General features: G+C 39.4%; 1 protein-coding gene across 1 annotated transcript in view; it reads left to right on the forward strand.

Moving 5' to 3' along the window:
* The window catches only part of Emb (embigin), a 56,598-nt gene extending 42,766 nt beyond the window's left edge, over positions 1–13,832 (forward strand). Inside the window, exon 9 of the mRNA XM_035438788.1 lies at positions 13,638–13,832. Within this exon, the coding sequence (XP_035294679.1) occupies positions 13,638–13,832 (195 nt within the window). The remainder of the gene's footprint in view (positions 1–13,637) is intronic.
* The last annotated feature ends 10,105 nt before the right edge of the window (positions 13,833–23,937 follow it).

A 23,937-nucleotide genomic window follows, 5' to 3' on the forward strand; every position in this document is an offset into this window, starting at 1 on the left:
GAGGTGATGAATGGATGGTCTAAGGACCAATTGTAAATTGACTGAGAAAAATTAAAAAGGTTAAAGCAGGAAAACTACCCTGACTTTATATATAGTGGACACCTGGGAAATTCTATTCATCTTCCCAGTTGATGTCTTCAACATAATAATTAGATGTAATGATGCCATAAAATTTCGAGATAATCTTAATTTTTTTTTACTTTAAAATATGTTTTCTTTTGCAATTTTTCCTTTTTTTTTTCCTAGCTAGCTAGTCCTTCAGGCTCAAACCTAAAATTGTTTATGATATTTTCTTCTTTGCTGGCTAAGAATCCCTCCCTGTTCCTCAGTCTGTCATTAATCCTCTCAGAACCACCCCTACCACACCTTCACCATCTGCAAGGTTATGGTGTAGGTTTCCCTACCTTGGTCTCATTGTTGTTGATCTCCCCATTTTTCACGGTGCCTTTCAGTCTTCTTAAACACAGATCTCACGTGACGACATGTCAGGTTCCAGGCCAAACCTTATGCAGCTCATCCTTGCCCATTTCTTAGTACTGCACTTCACCCAGTTAGCAGTCTCCCCCCAGTGTTTTGGATTAGTTGTGAATGTGTCTCTGATGCTTCCCCTATCCCACTAACTCAACGTTAGCCTTCAGTATGTTAAGGTTTAGGAGGAACTCAGTGGGGTAGGGACCATCTCATGTACTCACAACTCCATGTTTCTTTGTGGTTGGTTTCCTTCCCGGATTCTGACTTTCAGTTCTGTGCCCTGTATTTAGTACAGGGAGAATGTTATAGGTGGTGTAAAATGTGTATACCTATTTTTAGAAAACCAATTTTAATTATGACAATTAGAGTTGCAAAAGAAAATTTATAGAAAAGCAGGTTATATAAATCCTCAACTGGGGCTGGAGAGATGGCCTCAGAGGTTAAGAGCACTGGCTGTTCTTCCAGAGGTCCTGAGTTCAATTCCCAGAAACCACATGGTGGCTCACAACCATCCGTTATGAGATCTGGTGCCCTCTTCTGGTGTGCAGATATACATGGAAGTAGAATGTTGTATACTAATAAATAAAATCTTTAAAAAAAAAAAAAAAAAAAAGCAGGGTGTTGGTGGTGCACGCCTTTAATCCCAGTACTTGGGAGGCAGAGGCAGGTGGATCTCTGAGTTTAGAGAGAGTGCCAGGATAGGCTCCGAAGCTACACAGAGAAACCCTGTCTTGAAAAACCAAAAATAAAATAAATAAAAAATAAATCCTTCAACTGAGGGGCTGGAGAGATGGCTCAGCGGTTAAGAGCACTGACTGTTCTTCCAGAGGTTCTGAGTTTAATTTCCAGCAACCACATGGTGGTTCGCAACCACCTTGAAGGAGATCTTGTGCCCTCTGCTGGCCTGCAGGTAGAAGACTGTATACATAATACATAAATAAAATCTTAAAAATAAAATCCTTCAACTGTTGTACAGGGTATATCACACCTATTCTGATGGTTTTTAATTCCTGCAATCCTTAAAATCCCATGGTCAGTATGCCCAAAAACCTAATTTTTACCCTTTATTTAATAAGGTAACACATTGGAACTGACATTTGTGGTCATTCTATTAGCATACCCATTCCACTTCACCAAGTTTTGTATGTCTTTGAACATCTCAGAATTCACTTCAGAATTTAATAACAGCAGCATTTTACAAAAAGAGTTGCTACATTTTGAACATTGAAAGCATCTTTTTCATGGAATTGATCAAAAGGAAGAGAAAAAACAACCCTGTCATGTCTACCTATTTGTTTCTCATCCTCATCTTTGAGGCACTGAGTTTTTGTTTTTTTTCTTTCACGTTTGCTTTATGTTATACTTCCCCTATGAAAATGATCCTTTGTCATTAAGTAAATCTAGGTAGAGAATTAGGGAATTCCTTCTCAGTTGGTCAGCTCTAGAAAAGGTGAGTCCAAATATGAGCTCTGATGTCAATAGAATGGCTTGATGACCTGTTGTAGTGTGCACTGAGAGATTTTTTTTTTCTTTTTTTGCACAGAGAGGTATTTACAGAATAGGTGAAAGTGGAAGAAAGACTTGATTACTTTGGAATTCTAAGTTACAATGCTCGTGTACTTACTACTTTAATGACAGCTTGTTACCCTTGAGGTTATTCCAGCCAGCCATAGCAAGAAAGAATTGAACTGTGTGTCCTGTCTATTTGCTCTGGATTTGACAGTGACTTGTTTGGTTTACCAGTCAATTCCCCAGGAAAGACTCATCCCGTTTATTTAATACTAGCAACTGACATTTGTTGAACATGGCATGTGCTAGGCACTCATTTTAACACATGCTGTGAAGTGTTCTCAATACATCTCATGTCATAAAAACAGTCCTCTTTTAATCAATGCACAAACTCAAGGTCAGAGACCTTAAAACCACACAGCCCCCCCCATGTACACGATTTATCTCAGCTGATTTGACCTACTTTGTTCAACAGCTCTGAACACCTAGTTGTATACATCCTAGAAAATGAAGCCATTATCAGTTATCCTTTTTTGTTTGTTTTTTTGAGATAGGGTTTCTCTGTGTAACTTCGGAGCCTGTCCTGGAACACTCTGTAGACCAGGCTGGCCTCGAACTTACAGAGATCCACTTGCGTCTGCCTCCAGAGTGTTGGGATTAAAGGTGTGTGCCACTACCTCCGACTCTTTTTTTTTTTTTTTTTTTTAAATTTCACTCTTAGGTGGTCAGTCATAGCAGAAGATCCATAATCTTACTGTAGTTGGGACCCACGCTTTGCCGTTCCTGTGTCCCAGTACTGGTGCATCAATGTATATTTCACTTGTTTTTTTTTCTGGTTGTATTTGTCAGTAGTGAGAATGACTATAAAATGTATCATCCAGACACTGAAAATGAAAAGGCTGCTATGTATGACTTCACCAAGATGTTCGGAAAGCAGGCCCTGTGGTCTCACATTTAGCCCCTGGGGAGGAAGAGGCTGCTCTGTGGGTGGTCTAGCAGCAAGCTAGAATGATTGGCAGAAATTAACTTTCAAGGAAATAGCCAATTTTAGCTAATGCAGGGAAATCACCATTTTCAGTAAATGTCAGGTGAGTGCTACTGGGAAGAAGTGCCTATAATGGCGTCATTTACTCAGCTTAAAGTTTTATTCCTTTAAGTATCTTCGTATGACTGGTTTGTTGGCATTCAGAAGTTGGATGCACGGGTTGTAAGAGCAGATGGTGAAGAATAACTTGCTTCTGCCAAGTGGATGAACAGGCCAGTTTCCTTGGATTTGTGCACCTCTGACATCATATGGTGTAGTAGCCATGATTGTGTGAAAATCAGTGAGTCGAGAATGACAGATTATGCCTTTATTACCAAATTTGCCTGTGAAATAATTGAAAATCACACATGAATAGAATGGACAGAAGTACTTTTAGTTCCATAAATGATTTGTCTAAGTCTACAATGTGAACATGTTATGGAAACCTGTTTAGGGTATAGGTTAAAAATACAGGTTATTTTTTGGTCTGGTGTGTTCTGTTTTAAAGCATTTTTTTCAAAAGAAATATGTAATTCTCATTTCAGAAAATTGTCACATTATTTTTCTAAAGTTTATTGATAAATCATGAAAATAATAGATTTATTACATATATAGTTAGCTGTAATGCTACTTAATGTTGCAAAAAGAATAGCTACTTATATTTTTTACTTTTTAAAATAGATATTTGACCATAAATGTTAAGTTTTGCTTAAATTAAGGACCATTGATTATATTTTTTTAATAGCTGCATTTCTTTTACATGTATGTTTAGATTCTCACCACTGACTTTCTACATTATGTTAACACCAAAAATGACAATACAGGAACATTGTAAACATTTCCATGTTGCATATAGATTTAACATACAATTAAACTCAATAAAATGTTCTCAGTGGACAACTAAGTATTAGGAATGTATTTTGTGTGTCTGCATGTGCGCACCTATGGAGGCCAGAAGAGGACCTGGGGTCTCTTGGAGCTGTAGTAGTTGCAGGCAGTTATGAGCTTCCCAGAGTGGGTGCTGAAAAACTGAACTCTAGTTCTCTGCAAGGGAAGTAAGCAGTCCTAGCCACTAAGCTACCTCAAGCCCAATGTTTTTTCACTTTTAATGATGGTTATATAGGCACTAAACAAGAGAAAACAGATCATTTTCCTTTGTGTACCAAAAAAGTTTGAGTTTTATTGACTCATTGCTCTCAAGATTAACACACAATGAAGGCTTGGTTGAGTCTGTTTCAACACATTAAATTGAAAGGCAGCCAGAAAGCAATCTTCAAAACACTAAAATATGTTTTCAAAGTTTAAATTACAACTATGACCATGACTTTAAAAAAAGCATTTGAAATGAAATTGGTGAGTAGATTAAATTTGCTTGTTTTCCTGGGTAATTTCTGCTTTTCATTATCATTTTAGATTGACTCACCAAAAATTGTTGCAAAATGCTTCAGGTTTTTATATTAAGCTAAATTTTTTAAACAATTATTGTATGGAAATATCTAATGTTATAAAAGAGTCAGCATCTGAAATAGGGCAAATTAGTGAATCTAATATATAAAAGATTAAATATTAAGCAACACACTGCATTAATTTATTACATATTTGATTCCTATCTTCATCAAAGTAATTACATATCAACATGATTAATAGCTAATAAACAAGTGTTTATTATCTCTAGCATATGAGGTCAATTTACAGGAATCCAGCAATTGTATATTATGATTACTTTAGACTGGTGGTCAACTTGCAGGCATACAGAACAGACATTTTTAATTTTGCTTATTGTATTTTACTATTATTATATATTTATTCATTATATCTTATTATCTTCTGGATAAGTAATTGCAGCTGATGTTAGACCTTATAAATTCTCATTTTAATCAGAGACTACTACTAAAATTTCTCAAACTGGTTGTTGTATATGACTATAAACCAATTGTCAGGAGGTTGAAGTTGAAGACAGTGAGTTTTGAAAACAGTCTTGATTCAGTCTTGACTAACAGACCCTGTTCCCCAAACAGAACTAAGCCAAACTTTTAAGTTAATTGAACAGATTTGGCCAATGTTATTTACTTACATATTCACAAAAGTGAGGAAACCTCAAACTGAATAAGTACATGGAAATAGACAGCAAGATACATGGTAATCAAAACCAGAAAAGGACATTGAATCCCCTGAAACCAGTTACAAGTGTGAGTGAACTGGCCAAGACATGTGAACTCTGGTTTTCGGGAAGTGCAGCAGGCACTTTGAACTAGTGAGCCATGTCTCCTGCCCTAAGACAATAATTTTGACTAAGGTGGTCTCTAGTATCTATCGGGAAAGGACAGATTGAGCAACAGCAGGTTTGTGGTATGAGGCCTTGGCATACCAGCAGAAGTGTCAACGTTGGAATCAGGTTCATACTGGCAATTCAGAATTCTGTACGTCTGGAAATGATCCCTCAGCAATGCAAAGACAGGCAAGACATTCTAAGTGGAGGACCACAGGGGATGAAACTCAGTGGTAGAGCACTGGCCAGCTGTGTAAAATCCCTGGACTCGGTGCCCAGGTTCACAGAAAAAAACAACTAAAATTCCATGAGGGACAACTAAGCACCTTCATCACTAGTAAGCCAACCTGGAAAGGATGTGTAAAGAAATTTCACTTTAGAGAAAGGGAATGATGAGGAATTTGGAACAACAGGAGAGAGGAAGAAGAGTAGACAGGAGCAGTGGCCACAGATAAAACCAACATTTCCATGTATCTGTTGTGCTTGGGAAAACACAAGCTGCAGATGCGCACTGCTTGTCAATGTAATACAAATGTAAATACTGAGAGTTCTTACCAGTGGAATGGAGAAGACATCAAAGAAGACAAGAGTTCTCATAATTCACTTCAGCTGGTAAAATGTCAATAGTAGATTTAAACCACGTAACATGTAGTGATTTATGTAACTCATAGAGCTGTTTAGGGCCTATGGCAAATTTGTACAGATACAGTGAAACTGTCAGTGGATGGACTGGGATGAGGGAGAGAAGCAAAGGTGTGTGGGAGAGAGTAAGCAGGATGTGTATTGCACATGCATGAAATTGCCTAACAACAAAATTATCAATTCTAGATGTTCTGATTACTCCCCTGTAATGCAGGGGAAAAAAATAACAGCAAGAAGAACCAGAAGACAAGAAATAATTTGCAGGCTCGGGCTTGAATAATATCAATAATACTGTAAATCTCAGTAGACTTTCAACGACACAGGCATTTGCAGAACATAGATACTTAGGAACCCCACTATCTGCTTATGAGAAGCTGAAAGCAAAAGGCCCGGAAATGTATGCCACAGGTCAAAAGCCGAACTGAAAGGAAGCAGGGGAGGCTGTATCAATATTAGTCTACTGGATGTCAGGTGAAGACAATTGCCAGATAGAAAGGGACATTGGTCAATAAAAAAAAAAAGAATGGATGCACCAAGAAAATACAGGCAGAAAATGAGGAAGTTGCAAAGTACACCAGGAGATTATCAGTCACTGATAGGACTAAAAGCTAATGTACAATTTCAGTGCAAAACCTTAACACCCATCTCTCAAAAACTGACAGAACAAGCAGAGAGAATAGCAGCAGTTAGCTGGCTGTAGTGACTCAGCCTGGAATCCCAGCAGCTCAGGAGGGTTACTGCAAATTTGAGGTTATACTGAACAAGATGCTCTTGAAACAACAACAACAACAAAGGGGGGAGTTAATGTGAAACCCCACACATGGATGTTAACACACACACACACACACACACACACACACACGCAATATACTATAAGCTAAAGAGAAACTAAAGGGACTTTTTAAAAAAAACAGTTGATAGAAAATGAAATTACATAGAAGCCTGTAGGATTCATCATAGGCCACATCAAGAGAGACATTTGTGGCCTTAGATTCTCACATTAGGAAAGAGAAAAAGTCCCGGATCAACCTTAGTTTAAGGAAACTAAAAAAATAATATAATTCAACGCCACTACTTTTCCTTTCCCAGCTGGTCACAGGCATGGCCACACTCTTAACATTGCCCGGCAGTCTCAGGCAGCTGAAGAAAGCAGATAATGAAGACCAAGGGGAGAAATCAATGAGGCTGAAAACACAGGCCATTCTAAAAAAAGAAAAAAATTAATGACACAATCCATTTAAAAAATAAAGATGAATAAAATTGGCGAACTACCAGTAAGACTGAAAAGGAAAAAAATATCTCAGAAGTGAAACAGGTAATACTGTTGTAAACAACAATAAAGAAATAGTAAAATAACTTTTTATTCTTTAAAATTTTTTAAAAATATTGTATCATTTCCCCCTTCCATTTCCTCCCTCTAAACCATCCCATATACCCTTTCCCACTCTCCAGACCATGGCCCCTTTTATACTAGTTGTTATTGTATGTATATATGTGAATAATATACATACGTACTCCTAAATATAGCCATTTCAGGCCATATAATGTGTGTTTGTCTGTCTTCATGGTGACCATTTGGTACTGGACAACCAGCCCCCTGCGGAAGAACTCCCTTCCCATTCTCGGCTTTCCTCAGTTGTTTACAAAATGACTCAAACATAGATTGGCAATTTAGATGATAGGAGCCTTACAGCAACCACCCACACTATCTACCAAGGGCCCTGTAGCATGCAAAAAGTAACTGCTACCACAGGTGGTCTCCACTCAGGATGCTGGAATTGACATTTAGAACCTCACATGTGCAGGCAAGCGCTAAACCCCTATTCCTGAAGTCAAATGATGTTCAAACTAGTTGCATTCATTTGAAAGTACAGTTTCTTTCTTTCTTTCTTCTGCTTTTTCTTTTTTTCCTTTCTTTCTTTCTTTCTTTCTTTCTTTCTTTCTTTTTTTTTTCTAGACAGGGTTTCTCTGTATTGTTTTGGAGCCTATCCTGGCACTCGATCTGTAGACCAAGCTGGCCTCGAACTCACAGAGATCCTCCTGTCTCTGCCTCCCAAGTGGTGGGATTAAAGGCGTGTGCCGTCAATGCCCGGCTGAAAGTGCACTTTCAATTTTGCATTTTATTCTTGTCTGGGGTTACTGGTGGATGGTGTGTTATGCTCACCCTGTACTGAACATCAGCAGTGAGCTGCAACTCCGGTACCCACAGGAGCATAAAAACAGTGGATACTCTGTACTGTGTGTACAGTGGCCCTAGTTTCCCACTTGCAATGAATAAAAGACATGATTTCAGGGCACCCTCTGTCAGTAGTCATTATTTCACTATGTTTGCTTGTCTTTCTGTTGTGTATATAATGATTGTGATCATTGAGATCTTAATTTTCTTTTCCTCAACAGCTAGAAGGCTGAATAACTCCACAGTATTTAACTGTCATCTACAGTGCTTGATTACAACAGGAAGGAAGATGCCAAATTCATGGCGAGGTGAAGTGAAATATCTTATGTTGAAATGCATTAGATAGCTCTAACCTACCGGTCATCTAGGTTAAGCCTGTGACTGACGTGAAACGTGGCCAGAGCAATGGCATAAGCCTACAATTGGGCAAAATCACCTACCACAAAGCTAATTTTATAAGGTCATGTGACTTAATGGACTTAGTGGTGTGACTGGGTTTTAAGACAAAAAACACACTAGAAGACTGTGCAGTCTCACTCCTGGACATTCGTTGTAGAGAAAGGAAATCATATGCCCCCATAAAAAGCTGTTCAGGACTGTTCACAGGACACAAATAAACTGTCTTAAAATAGTGACCTGTAAACAAAGTGTAGTACATTGCCATAGTTTAAAATTTAAAAGTTCCTCCAAAGGCCCATGCCTACAAGGGCTTAATTCTTACTCATTTGGCTCTATTGAGAGTGATGGAGACTTTTGGAGGAGGGGCCTTGTGGGAGATCTTCTAGTCAGAGCCTTGCCCTGATGGGAACACTGGGATGCCATTTTCTTGTTTCTTTCTCTTTCAATCCCAGCCACGAGCCAAGCAGTTCATCCTGTGCTTTTTGTCATGTTGTATTATTTAGTCACAGGCACAAGATGGCAGGGCCAGTTAATAAAAGACCAAAGCTTCTGAAACTATGTGGAAAAATGGAGCTTTTCTCTATAGTTATCTCAGGTGTTTATTAGAAACCCGACTAGCATACTCATGGCATGTACTACCCAAGGAAAGGGAGCAGATTACTTATACACACATCTCATTAGATGTTGAGAATATTGAAAGCCCATCTCAGAGGGCACGGTTGCATTTTCATGCAAAATGGCAAGGCTAAAGACACAGGAGTTTGCCAGGGCTAAGAATGCCAGTGCAATGAGGCAGATGTAAACCACAGCATAATAGCTACAGGGGAATCATTATGGTGACAGATTAGTTTCATATCTGGATGATTTTCAGGTTTCTCTTACTTTGCCGTAGCTGCAATAGACATTATGATGAAGAAAAATGTTACTTTATTTTAGAAATAAAGGCATTCTTAAGATTCAAGCTGTGCACGTCTACAAAAACATATCTGTACGTGAAAAGCAACAGGGTAGGTATTCATACACATGTCCATGTCACTCCCCCATCAAAACTGCATGTATTTCATGCTTGTTTCTTAAGCATGATTCTGTAGCCACTGTGTAGGTACAGTGGGTAGGGAGCAGCCAGGCAGGTTCACAGTGGCTTGCAGAGGGAGAGGGTACTTTGAGGGTATCCATGGCGTATGTCCTCATGATTCTCTGGATTTCCTCGGTGTGTGTTACTATGTCTCCCTATTTCTCTAATTTTATTAATTTAGATATTGTCGCTCCATCTTTTACTTCACTTGGCTAAGGGTTTATCTATCTTGCTGCTTTCCTCCCCCCTAAATAACCAACTCTGTTTCATCAATTCTTTGTATTTTTGTTGTTTCTATCCTTGAATTTATTTCTTTCAGTCTAGTCCTTTGGCGTGTTATTATTCTTTTTGTTCTAGAGTTTTCAGGTGGCCCATTAAGTTGTTCATATGAGGTCTCTCCAATTTTTTACTAAATGCACTTAGCACTATAAACTTGCCTCTTAGACTCACCTTCATTGTGTCCATAGGTTTTCACATGTTGCATTTTCAGTCAATTCTAACGTGTTTACATCTTCTTTCTTTGCCCATTTTCATTCAGTAGTAAATAGTTAAGTTTCAATGGGTTGTAAATGCTCTGTTGTTTCTCATCTTCAGCTTAAATCTGTGGTGGGCAGATAGGATGCAGGGCACTATTTCAGTTGTTTTTGTTTTTTGTTTTTTGTTTTTTTTTTTCCATTGAGACTTGCTTTGTGGTCTGTTTTGAAGAAATTTCCATGGGCTACTAAGAAGAAGGTATATTCTTTTGTGTTTGGGTGAAATGTTCTGTAAATGTCTGCTAGGCCCATTTAATTTTTGATGTCATTTAGCTCTAGCATTATTCTGTTAAGTTTTGTAGAGATGACCTGTGAGACTGGGATTGTATGAAGGTCAGTATGTGATTTTAACCAAAGTAGTGTTTCTTTTATGAACTTGGGTGTCTTTGTATTTGATGTAAAAACCTTTAGAACTGTGATACCCTCTTGGTGGATTTTTTCCTTTGTTAAATATACAGTGTCCTCTCCCATCTCTTCAAATTAGTTTTGGTTTGAGTCTATCGTGTCCAATATTAAAATGGCTATCCTGGCTTGCTTCTTGGATGTATTAGCTTGGAACATTTTCTTCCATCCTTTCATCTTGAATTGACATCTATCCTTGATGTCAAGGTGTGTTTTTTCTGGCTTGCAACAGAAGAATAGATCCTGTTTTCACATCTGCTCTGTTAGTCTGTTTTTTTATTAGAGAATTGAGACTATTGATCTTGAGAGTTATCGGAGCAGTGTTTGTTGATCCTGTTACCTTTTGTTGTGGTTTCCCCTCTCTCTTGATATGCTGGTCAGGGATCATTCATTCTTTGCATTTTGTTGTGTGTAGTTAACCTCTTCAGGTTGAAGTTTTCCCTTTAGTGTCTCTGTAGAAGTGGATTTGTAGATAGATTTTGCTTAAGTTTGATTTTATCATGGAATGTCTTTGTTTCTCCTTATATTTCTTTTTTTAAAAGATTTTATTTATTTATTATGTATACAACATTCTGCTTCCATGTATATCTGCACACCAGAAGAGGGTACCAGATTTCATAATGGATGGTTGTGAGCCACCATGTGATTGCTGGGAATTGAACTCAGGACCTCTGGAATAGCAGTCGGTGCTCTTAACCTCTGAGCCATCTCGCCAGCCCCCTTCTCCTTATATTTCAAATGAAAGTTTTGCTGGGTAGAGTAGTCTGGGCATAAGTATGTGGTCTTTGAGTTTGGACCCTTTTGGCTTTTAGAGTCTCAATTGATAACTCTTGTATTTTCCTAATAGGTGTGCCTTTATATGTTTGTTTTTGTTTGCCCTTGCAACTTTTAATATTCTTTCTTTTTTCTTTACATATAGTGTTTTGAATATTATGTGATGAGAGGACTTTCTCATCTAGTCTATTTGGTGATCTGTATGCTTCTTGTGCCTTTGAGAAGCATCTCTTTCTTTAGGTTAGAGACATTTTCTTCTATGATTTTATTGAAAATATTTTCTGTGTCTTTAACCTGGGTTTCTTTTCCTTTTTCTATTCCTATTATTTGTAGATTTGTTTTTTTTATAGTGTCCCAGATTTCTTCCCCACCCCTTTTTTTTTGATTTAACATATTCTTTGATTGAGGCATTCTTTTTTCTATGGAATCTTCAATGTCTGAGATTCCTTCTCCAATCTCTTGTACTCCGAGGTTTTTATTTCCAGTTTTATCTCAGTTTGGGTTTTCTTTGGTGATTCTATTCCTACTTCCCTGTCATGAAACGTTTTCATCATTTTATTCTACTATTTGTTTGTATTTTCACAGACTTCATTAAGGGATTTATTTATATACTTTTTAAGGGCCTTGGACATATTCATAATGGCTATGAAGTCCATGGATTGTGCTTCAGTTACTTTGAATTTCTCAAGGCCTACAGTAGTAGGGTTGATGGATTCTGGGCATTGGTGATGCTTTTGCATTGATGTCTAAGCATCAGGATTTGGGATGATTATCATTCTAGGTGTTATAGTTGGTCTTGTCTTTCTGAGTAGCTGTTCTGTTCTTGGTTTTGGTTGCCTTCTCTGGACCTTAGGAAAGTGTCCTGGCTGTAGGTTGCCTGGTGGGGAGGAGTGCTTCTGAGTGACTGCCAGGTGTGGCCTCCAGGGGTCCTTGGAAAAGAGGGAGTCTATGTATTGGTGTTGACATGAGGGAATGGGAACGAGCTAGAGGGAATGGGGCAGAGAGGGTCCACAGGAAGGAGGAAATCTGAGTCTGTCACTAGGTTTGGCAGGTCCTTGTAAGTGGTCTGCTACAGGGCTGACAATGAAACTAGATGATTTGCAATGGAGGACAGGAAGAAGAGTGAAGGTTTGGGAGCCTGAAGCCTACCTGATTCCCAGGCTGGGGTGGCCAGCAGGTTCCAGGTAGACAGTACCTCAGGGTATTGGCAGCTGACACAAAGGGATGGGTTGAGGGAGGAGGGCTGGGTCTGCCAGAGGTTTTGTAGAGTCCCCAGGGAATAGAGGTGGAGGAGGACAGGCTCCTGCAAGTGATCTGCTATGGGGCTAGGAATGAGATTCTAATCAAGTCTGTTCCCGTACACCAGTGGTGAATTTTCAGTTAGTTTTTTTTTTTTTTAATAATTTTATCGTTTTGTTGATGCACTCATTTTTGTTGATACACTCATTTTGTTTATGCAATTTATTTACTGGTTTGTGTTCTATAGCAACTCAGTAGCCTCTTTGAAGATGAGTAGTTTGGATCCTTGGGCAGGCCTACTTACCTCGTTTAGGCTTATCTAGGTACATTTTGTTCTTCCAATTTGGTCCCACTTTCCTAATTCTCCTTGTTCCTTGCCAATTGTTTTCTACATATTTGAAGAAACAACCACAGCTCAGAGGAATTCTCCATAGATTGGCTTGCACATAGATAAACCAGGATAGACTAGAGGGACTCACCTCTCCCTGTGGCACTGGGCAGAAGTTAAGCATTGGTAAATACTGTTAAGCAACTGTTACTGTGAATGGTGGCTTTCTTGTAAGTCCTCTTTTAATGTGTACATTTCTTTTAAGTGAACTAAAGTGTTGGCAATGCCATGCTTTGACTCCAGCCTCACTGACTGCTATTATGCCCTTCTTTGTAGCTTCAGTTTCCACGAGCAAGACTGTGAGTCAAGCAGCCAATCAAATTGCCCTTTTGCCCTCTGCTGCTTTGCGAGCTCTATGGACGGATGCCTTGAGCAAACTACATCACAACCGCAGCTGTTTATTGTTGAAGCCTAAGTTAGGCCCTAAATGGTATTATCTTAGCCACAGCTGTTTTAAGTAGCTTATACCAGACTTGTGCCATCACCAGCCATAGTGAACACTAAATGATGCTGCAGCCATTTTTCATGAGACTGAAGTACAGTCAGCACTTCCCTTGTTAGGCCAGGAGCAGGCCTTAAAGGGAAGCAAACACAGTCTTCATTTTCATGTTGTGATTGGGGTAAACGCAGTTCTTCATTTGCATGTCTGATTGGTCCAAACATCCTTGCCTTAACCTTTTTAATTTTTCTTTTCTTTTTTCCCTATAAATGACTGTTGGTTTCCTTTGCAACTCAGCTGGAAGAAACTCTCCCGTGCTGTCGTCTCCTGTCGCTCTTTGGCGATACGAGGAGCATAAAATGCTTCTCCCAAATGGCCTTTCCTTGCTTATTTTTGATCCTGACAGCAATAGGGCGGGCTGCATTTGTGACACGCAGTAAGGATGGTGGAGGCTGCAGCAGCCAGGTGCGCATCAACAGTGAAGAGGGATGAGGTGGGAGGGGCAGAAATGATGGGGAGCAAGGACAATAGAGACAACAGCGATTGGGGGTAGTTAAGAGAAGGGAAGGGAAGGTAGAGAGCCAAGAGTGAATAAGATAGAAGGTGGTAAAGAACCAGGGGAGACAAATGGCAGGCACCAGTCTCTGCAAGTAATGCAAGGAGCAGCCAAACCTTGAGGTGAAAGGTCTCAGATGTACAAACTCAGTTCCAAGAGCTGGCACTAGCTGCTTAAGAGCCGTGACCTTTAAGCTTGTAGCGGTGAAGGTTCCAGCGCCTGAAGCCTATTTGCAAGCTGTAATACTAACAGCTGCCATCCTTTGGGGCCTCTTTCTCAGTCTGCAGTTGCCACTCACTGCTGAAGCCAAGTATTACAGTAGATGGCAAGCACTGGGCCACTGGCAATTAATACTCAGAGTGATGAATTTCCAAGATGAGCACCTCTGGAGCAATAGGCCACTCGCTTCAGGGGTGGGGCTGTAAATCAGTCCATTCCAGAGGCTTTGGTTGTTCAAAGGTAACCTGAGAGTGCCCGCTCTTGGAGAGGGTCTCACCTACTCATGGCAATGGAAGCCATAATGATGATTAATAAAGTGATCCTCATTGATCAATCTGACCAATTTTGGGGCCTTTCTTTCCAGCTGCCCTAAGCAGTTTTCCTCCTCTCCTTTACTTGGAGCCAGTGATCTCTGGCGCCCTCTGGTGGTTGATTTTGCCAGTTCCTTCACTGCTTAGGGTGAAGGTAGAAAAGCAGAACAAAACAAAAACAAAGAAGCAAAATTTTGTTTTAAAACAGGGTCCTAAGACATTGTGGACTTTGGAATCATGTGGTAATCCTTTTCTTTTGTTGGGGTGCGTGGAGAGCCTCGGTTTTGTTCATTTTCCAGCCTTGAAGATTTGTGCCGGTTGTAGGGTGATGCCCACTCCTTATTTGCTACTGGCTGCTCTAGGCATTTGGACAATAGCAATTCCTTTAGAACCTGGTCCTGGATGACAATGAACCTAGCTACTCAAGGACACACTGACAAAGCTGAGAGCCTAGTCACAGATTTACTCCCTGCCCCTAGGAGAAGTCAAGAGAGCAGGAAACCTCTTTGGGGGCTGAGCTATGCCAGTTTTGGGAAAAAGCAGATAAAATATAGTTTCTCTTGGTAACCATTTCATTGTGGCCATTCTTGGTTGTGGCTTGTGTAGGGTGCCATGACATGTTACCTACACTCAGAAACTATAGTGATGCATGTACGTATCCTTGGTGGTTTGTGTTTCTCAGAGGGTAGGATGGTGGCGACTTTTATTCTACCTTGCTAATATCACTGTCCCCATTTTTTTCAGTGTTATAAAGGAGCACAAAAATGTGGCAGAAATGATGCAAATTTACTTACCCAGGTAGAGTTACGATTAAGAAAACAGATCATCAGCGATTAAGCTTTAGTTTCTATCCTGGCACTTAGAAAGTAGTTCATTGCTATGTTCTATGATGTCATTCTGACTTTAACAATGGAATGGAAATACAGTTAATACACAATCCCCAAACTTGTTTATTAAAGCAGGTTCTAAGAAGAAATGACAGATGTTTCCTCATATAATAAGAATAGGTGTAATCTACTTTATTTTTGCTCTTAATGTACTCTAAGCCATTTGAAATTTCTCTGTCACTCTAAGTTTTCCATTTTAATTATATCAATTTGCTCAAAGGTCTGATGCTTTTGTATCTTTGTCCCTACAATTGGGCACACAGACTAAATGGGCTCAAATTAATGTAATAATATGTTTCATAAAGGCAACCACTGCCCACATGATTGAACTTAGGCTGGTAGCCTCTCATTCCAAATGATAGTTATTAACAGCCAAGAGCCAGATGCCCTTGATTTTGACTGACTTATAAAGTGTGATCTCAAACAAATGAACCCCCATGACATACTGATTTTTGCAGATTCTGGGAATCTGCACGGAAAATGTCTTAAGACCTTTGAACTGAGATCATAAATAAGAACTTATATATCCATCTTCTTTCCATTTCTCTTTTCTGCTACGATGGAGTGTGGTGGAGTTTGGTAAATTAAGTGTGGCAATGCTAAGCAGTATCTAGTGAAAGAGAGAGCTGAGTATCAGCCAGTGTTTTCTGTCATTACAGCCTTAGACATCCTGAGAACTTATATTTGGGAATGGCAGTTCAGAGATCTATGGAGATTGTAATGGGAAACTAACTTGTTTTCTTGGAATTAGATGATAACCTAGCTGAGAGAACAGGACTTCCTTTCCTCTTTCTTCCTAGTCTCTTTTCTACCCTAAACCCTAATTTTATAATCTAGAAAAACAGAGTAGGAGTTGCAAAAAATGTGGGGAGGAGAATTGTGAAATTAAACTACACAGAGCCCTTCTTCTCACACCCAGGCATCTTGGCAATAACATTCTGCTGAAATATTTAAGTGTCTGTTTGTGTAAGAGCTTGAGGTTCAGTCAACATAACTAAGATATATTTTGTATATGTTATTTCATTCCAATCACAGGAATGATGACGATGGGATTCAAAAGTTCCGTTTATGTTTTTCACAGATAGTTAATGTGTCTTACTTGCTCAGCAATGTGCTAGGTGCTTCAAATACATACATAAAAGAAGCCATTCTGTCTTCAAAGAGCTTACAGGCTAGTTCTGTGTAGACAGGTGAATAGCAGTTTTCAGTACAAACATGAATAAAATAATCAGGTTCTCATATAGGTTGTCTATCTCAAAATGGGGCCTCTTCCCACTGGCTTCTGAATGAATAGTCTCTAAAAATCTTAAGTTAAAACTATGCCCGATGTTGTTTTCACTGTGATGTTCTTAAGCATCAGGTCAATTGGGTTTGATTCCCTGACCCTCTTATTCTGTGCTGCTGGCCCGACCAGGTTGCCTGGATGAATTGTCCCTAGGGCACAGCCATAGCCACAGTGAGACGGACCCTCTGGATTTTTAAAGGGGTTTATGCCTTTTTCTCTCCTTTTAATCCTGAAATGTGGAAAAATTACTTTCTCTTAATTCCCCATGAAATAAGGTACACCAGTGAAGATTCTACCGAAGGTTTAATTATACTGGAAATAAATATGACATAGAAGATAATTTACAATTATGTAGTTGTAGAACTACACAGCAGTTTTCTTTTTATTGTTGTTGTGGTTTCTTTATTTTGTATCCTATGTATATCCAGGCTGTTTCCAGAAATGAGAAAATTAGTAGTGTCACTCTCAGGCTGTAGAACAAGTATGCAAAACTAATTACACTTTGAATCAAGTTCATTCATATCACCCCAGGGCATGTATGGGCTCTTTGTTTTTCTGAAGACTGACATCTTTCCTGTATGTTTGACTATAGGAAGATTCCTTGAGCAAAAATTACACTCCTGTCCATAAAATATCCACAGCCAAACAACATTGATGTCTTGTAGGATCAGCGTATTTGTAGAATTCTGAAGTGGACATTCCGTGGAGTCAAAAACATGCAATACATTTCCCATTCACTCTCTAACCACCAAATTAAGAAATATCAACAAAACCATACAATTGCAGCACCTCTAATGCCCAAGTCAAATGGAAGTAACCCTTAAAACTGAGCTTAAGGGTTAATCTAAGCAAATCTGGCCCCTGTTCCTTGTAAGTAAATATTAAATCAAACATATAATAATTTACCGAATGGAAATCTGAAAAAAAAACCTTTAGGAAAACTTTGCCAAATTATGCTGGAGCTTGTAATTAGGATAAATAGTACATGATACTATGAGAATAGTAGAACATATACTTTCCTTATCCATTTACCCATTTTATAGTATAATTATGTAGGTATATATGTGTTTACTTTATATCTATCCATCAATCTAGATATGTATCTACATATCTGTCTAATCTGTGCCTCATCTATATCTACTATCTATCTATGTATCTATGTATCTATGTATCTATCTATCTATCTATCTATCTATCTATCTATCTATCATCATCATCCATCTATGTCTCCATAGAATCTATCAGTTGTATCAATATTCCTCCCTTCTCTTTCTATATCTATGTAGTCCAATTTTGCCTGGAACAGTTTTATTCTGAAAGGTAGTATATTAAACAAAATAAGGTACTTACCCTGATTGAATTTACCTCCTAGAAGAGGAGATAGATAAACGAAGGACCAAATAAATATTTACTATATCAACTGGATCAGTTAACGCTACAAAAAATTAAGGTAGGATATGCAGGACTGGGCTGTGCTTTTGTGTATGATGCAGGTGTGAGAAAACTTTTCTGGCAAGGGTTCTATACAGACAGCATATAAATTCCTGGAACCATCTAGGGAGAGAACATTACATTCAGAGGGGATGAAGTAAAGAAATAATGGAGTCATAACTATATAGTATATTGAGCAGCACCAAGAAGGCCAGTTTAACTAGACATCAATGATGGTGAAGACTGTAAATATGAGGGAAGACTCGTGAGGAAGTTAAGCCATAGAAAGGATTTTTAAATTTTATTCCCAGTTTTATGAAAAATTGAGGTAGGTATAGCTTCAGGAAGCAAAATTGCACATCTAGTACGCCTTAAGAAAGGCAGACTGTCAGTTCTCATTCACATATAGGCACCATGATAGGGGCTTGGGCGATGACTCTGCACTAAAGAGCCCTGGCTACTATTGCGGAAGACCTGGGTTGGATGACCAGCACCTACATGGTAGCTCACAACTGTATGTAATTCCAGTTCCTGAGATTTAGTGCTCTTTTCTGGCCTCCATGGGCACTGCAAGCACTTGGTGCACAGACATACTTACTGGCCAAATACACCATAACCACAAACATAAATAAATAATTTAAAAAGTCATGACAATGTAAGTATCTTGGTCAGTTTTGTAACTCAGGGTCAGGATCCTGGGGCTTGCTGGTCAGTCGTCATAGTGTGACTTCTGATTTGGGGACTGAAGTAGCTCTAGTATCACCTGAATGTTCCAACCATCAGAAACCACATGGGAGAAATGAACTTCCTGTATCTGCAAATTTCAGTCTGTGAACAAGCTCAAGGTTTTCTATTTAAATTCCATTGAGTAGAATTGGCCCACAGGGCAACTCTTACCTCTAAGAGAAACTAGACAGTGTTGTCATCCCTAGAGTCATCTGTGAACATCAGCACTTCAGTTTCCAAGTGGGTAGGCAGTGGGCACCATCAGTCAGCTCTGAAGTTGTGAGAAGTCACTGGACAGTGTTGAGCATGGCATATAGATTTATATTATTAAATTACCTTTCTGATTGCAAGTCTACAAAATGACCCAATAGTTGAAGCAGGGAGTCAGCTTTCAGGCCATGGCAATAGTCACATTCTATTAACTTCACTCTAGAGATGGTCTAATAGATTTTTAGTTAAAAAGCTCACCCTGACACACAATTAGCCACACAATCAGATATTGCACTCTGAGTATTTTATTTCCTTACACCTAATCTCTGCTTGCAAAAAAATTAGGAAGTCTGTTGATAAGATAGAACTCTTTTTTATTTTTTTGTTGCATTGAGATTCTCATTGAGTCTCATTAAAAGGAAAATCTACTTGTATTTTAAATATAATACTTGCACAGACTTCTAATGTAGTTAGCACATGTCAGTATGTTACCATCTTAACAGAAATCAGTCTGAACTTGAAAGTGTGCTGCCCACTGCATGGCACAACCTCACGATAAACATTTCCACATCCTTCTGGCAGCCTACATGGACTAGATTTAGAAACACAATTTTCACTTGTGCTGGCTAGTTTTATGTCAGTTTGACCCAGGCTAGAGTCATCCGAGAGAAGGGAACATCAACTGAGAAAATAACTCCACAAGATAGGACTGGAGGCAAGCTTTAGGGCATTTTTTAAATTAGTGATTGTTGGGGCTGGCCCAACCCTCTGAGGGTGGCGCCATCCCTGGGCTGGTGGTCCTGGGTTCTATAACAAAGCAGGCTGAGCAAGCCATGGGGAGCAAACCAGTAAGCAGCACTCCTCCATGGCCTCTGCATCAGCTCTGGCCTCTGGGTTTCTGCCTTGTTTGAGTTCCTGCCCTGACTTTCTTTGATGATAAACTGTGATATGGAAGTGTGAGCTGTAAGCTTTGGGTCATGGTGTGTTTCATCACAGCAATAATGACCCTAACTAAGACTCTGCTTTTAACAAATATCTCTCCAATGAGACTATGAGAGAAAAGGAAAGAGAGAGGGAAGAGAGAGAGAGAGAGAGAGAGAGAGAGAGAGAGAGAGAGAGAGAGAGGTGTAGAGCTGAAGCTAAATGGAAAGATAATCTTGTGAAGTTACACTTTTGATTATTTCCTATACATTCTCCAGGTTAATTGGTCCCTTCCAGCATCTTTAATAACATACAGTCTTTTCTTTTCTTTTCTTTTGGTTTTTTGAGACGGTTTCTCTGTGGCTTTGGAGGCTGTCCTGGAACTAGCTCTTGTAGACCAGGCTGGTCTCGAACTCACAGAGATCTGCCTGCCTCTGCCTCCCAAGTGCTGGGACTAAAGGCGTGTGCGACCACCACCCAGCACATATAGCGTTTTTGGTGAAGAATTGACAATCAGGCTTTGCTTCTGAAGGGATATCTTCCAACTTTGGCTATGGAAATTGTTTGTGTTATGCACGCCTCAGGGCAAAGCAGAAAAAAGGGAAAGTATGAGAAGAAAAAGAAGCCAGGAAGCAGGTCATTATTTTTCATTCGCTAAAGTGCATTAAATTTGATTTCCAAGATAACTTGATATGCTTGGTTTCTTGATATTAAGGCCAGCTGATCATGCAGGTTTGTGGCAAGGGTGTTAGGGAAATCAAAGTGATTGTTTCCTTCAGTCGTTAGTGAAGTAGTTGGTTCAGGATGGCACCACTAAAGGGTCAGTGGGACACAGAGGATGCCAAACAACCTTTATAAAAGGGGTGGCAAAATAAATAATCAACAATTAACAATTACTTCATTACAAAATCCTTCAGTGACTTAAGTTGCCACATCAATAACATCCATTCACTATGGCATTTGAGGTTCTACACATATAGTTTAACTACAGCAGGCCAGTCTCCTCATTCTAAACATGGATAGGAATGAAATTAAATAGTTGCTTCACAAATGGTTGGCTTGCCCATGAATTAGACTCCTCCAATGCTGCTTTTTTTTTATTTGGCTATTGCTGTTCAGGTATCATCAAGAGACTATGAACATAAGTGATGGTAGAGTTGACTCCTAGCATACTAGAGTCATAAACTAGAAAAAATAGAATAATCTGCTTTATTTTTAATAAAGAATGTCTTCTTTTGAGACTTTGAAATTTATGTTCTCTTAAATATATCTTATAAATATATAATAAATAAATATATATAAATATTAGTGGGTAATCAAGAATGGAAAAATAATCATGCTGTGAAAAAAAAGAGGGCCTTTAAAAATCAAAACTCTCTGCATCTTTAAAATTTCTCTTTGGGAGATTATCAAATATTTCAGGAACTGAAATTTGATAATCACAGTGTTTGCCCAAGAAAAAGGTACCATATGCTTCCAAAATGTTGTGGGAGCCCAGTTTTAATGAGTCATAGATGGGTGATTTAGTTGAATTCATTCCCTGTCTACTTATTATCTTTTGAAAGGAAATGATAATTCTTTTGCCTTGATGTTACTCACAGTCAACATATCTAAGTGGCTCCAATCTCAAGAGGTGGCAATGACTCCTGCTTTGATTTTTCTCTTATTTCAGAGTAAGAACGTGGACTATGGGGAAAGGAAAAGACCTAGCAGAAAAATAATATTTTAATCCAGTAAGTAAGTTAAGGGAGGGCATTTGGACAAGGCAGAAGGCACAGGGTTAAGAACCATTAGGCAAGAGTGAAATATGTTTCGGCATGCACTGTTAAGATGGAAGACAGGGGTGGGGCAATCAGAGTGAGACGTTACCTGGTAAATACCCAGAAGCAAACAGGTGCCGCAATGTGAAGGGTGTTCAATCAAGCCTTAAGATGTTATTTGTCTATATCTACACTTTGATAGATGACACCCAGCTACTGCCCTTTAAATGATTTATTTATAATGATTGATTGACTCTGGAGTGTCAAAGTAACAGTGACCATCTAAATTCCAGTTTCCCCATGAATCCTGAAAATCACCGCAAATGAATAAGAGCCACAAAGAGAAGTGCACAGAGGTGAGAACGTCCCTCCAAGGACATGGCCCCACTGCTTCAAATCACCCGTAAGTAGAAAAAACAGAATATAACAAAACATCGTTTCTCAAGAGGGGGGTGTATGCTTTGTTACAGAGGGTCACACAGGAGTACGGGCGTGGTAAGGAGGCCGATGTGGTTTTAGGTAAGGCAGGGTAAGGGAGGTTCAGGATGGGTGTGTTGGAACAACTTTTCATGAGTTCTAGAATGTTCTTAGTTGGGTGATCCTTGCCTCTGGCAAGATGAAGGAGGCAGATGATAACCCAAAGTGTTCAAACCTGGCAAAGAGGTGGTGCGGCTTAAGGGGAAGTAGAATCGTTGGTGTGCCAGTCAAAGGTGAACTGTTTGCTATCTCCAGGAATTAGTCCCAAGGAAGGCGTTTCCCACCAGAGTCAGCAATGCCACAGAGTTTGAAAGTACTAAAACCACAAAATGACATAACTAAAAGACTGGTGAATTGCTGTAGATTTACAAAACTTTGAAAACAATTGGTGAATTGTTATATATATGAATTAAAATTATCAAATTTTGAAAAAAAAGTAAAAGTACTACAGCTATTGCAGCAAGGTAAGAATAAAAGTTTACAAGGGGGAATGGAAGAAAGGAAATGTTCTCATTTACAAGTAATATGATTATGTTGTAAGAAGTTTCAAAAATGTACAAAAAGAAATTCTTGGAACTCAAAAGTAAATGTACAGGCTACAAGGAAAATTAAAAAAGGAAAGGGAAGTCCTAATGCTACACAACACAAAAAGGAGGGAAACACAGGAGGCAGAAAGGAAAAGAATATGCATAAAATTAAGGAAAATTAAAAAATGGCAAATGACAGGAAATGCATAAAATTAGATGACTATAAGAAGCAGAATAACGAGGTAATACTAAGTGTACTGGAAAGTTAAAAGAGAACCACACAGTTTTTAAAAAGTAGCTTATTTCTGGTTCCTCAGAAACTGAACCTTCAGTTACATTCAAGGGTCTGGAGCACATACTGGGCAAAAGTCTGTGGCCAGAGCCTGCAACTTGGTAACTCTCCTTTGCGCACCAGCGGCCTCTGCTGGGCACACTTAATATTGCAGTCTGTTTGTCCCAACTCTGAGATTGTCCTCTCTGTGGTGGTGAATGCTTTAGCGTGGCCTGGGATCCCGGATACTTGAGTTTTCCGGGGGTCTAACAATCCCTTTGGAAAGATGCAGTGTGGTTATCAATCCTGCAGTTTCAAAATGCAGTGAATGACTGAATAGCTGTCCCCAGAGGCCGATCCACCCGCTCAGCACTGGTTACTATTCTTAGTTGAGAACCTCAAGGGAAGGGCTATGTCTCTTTACACTTCCTTGCTAGAGCTGAGCCACCTAAGGATTCCTGACCCCAGATCTCAGGCCCCGGCACAATACGTTCTCTCTGAAGACTTACAGCCACTGCCCTCGATTGGAGTGACAGAATGGGATCTCCTTGTTCTGAGACACAGAACACAGACAGAATCACTCACTACAGTCCTTAACCGAGTCAGAGGCACGTGAAGGCTGTGGACTGGTCTAATGGTTGGGCTGCCAGAGTCCGGCCTGGCTTACATTTAAGATCCCCTACTATGCCCCTCCCCCCCCCAGGCTCTCCTAGCTGCCTTAGGCTCACTTCTCACCAGCTAATGGGCCCTGTTTTCCGTGCAGTTCTGAGGATTCTTTCTCTTCCTTGGTGGATGTTTAACGCTCTTCTACTCTCTTTAATTATATAGATAGTATCGTATAAATGATAAATTTAAAAACGTGTGTGTGTGTGTGTGGTGTGTGTGTGTGTGTGTGTGTGTGTGTGTGTGTGTGTGCTTCCCTGGTATGCGTTTGCAAGTCAGAAGACAGTGATGTGGGGGATCCAGGCTTAGTGGCAAGTGTTTTTATCCGGTGAGCCATCTTGTGGGCCCCATTC

Source organism: Cricetulus griseus, chromosome 2, assembly GCF_003668045.3.
Source record: "Cricetulus griseus strain 17A/GY chromosome 2, alternate assembly CriGri-PICRH-1.0, whole genome shotgun sequence".
Lineage (NCBI taxonomy): Eukaryota > Metazoa > Chordata > Mammalia > Rodentia > Cricetidae > Cricetulus > Cricetulus griseus.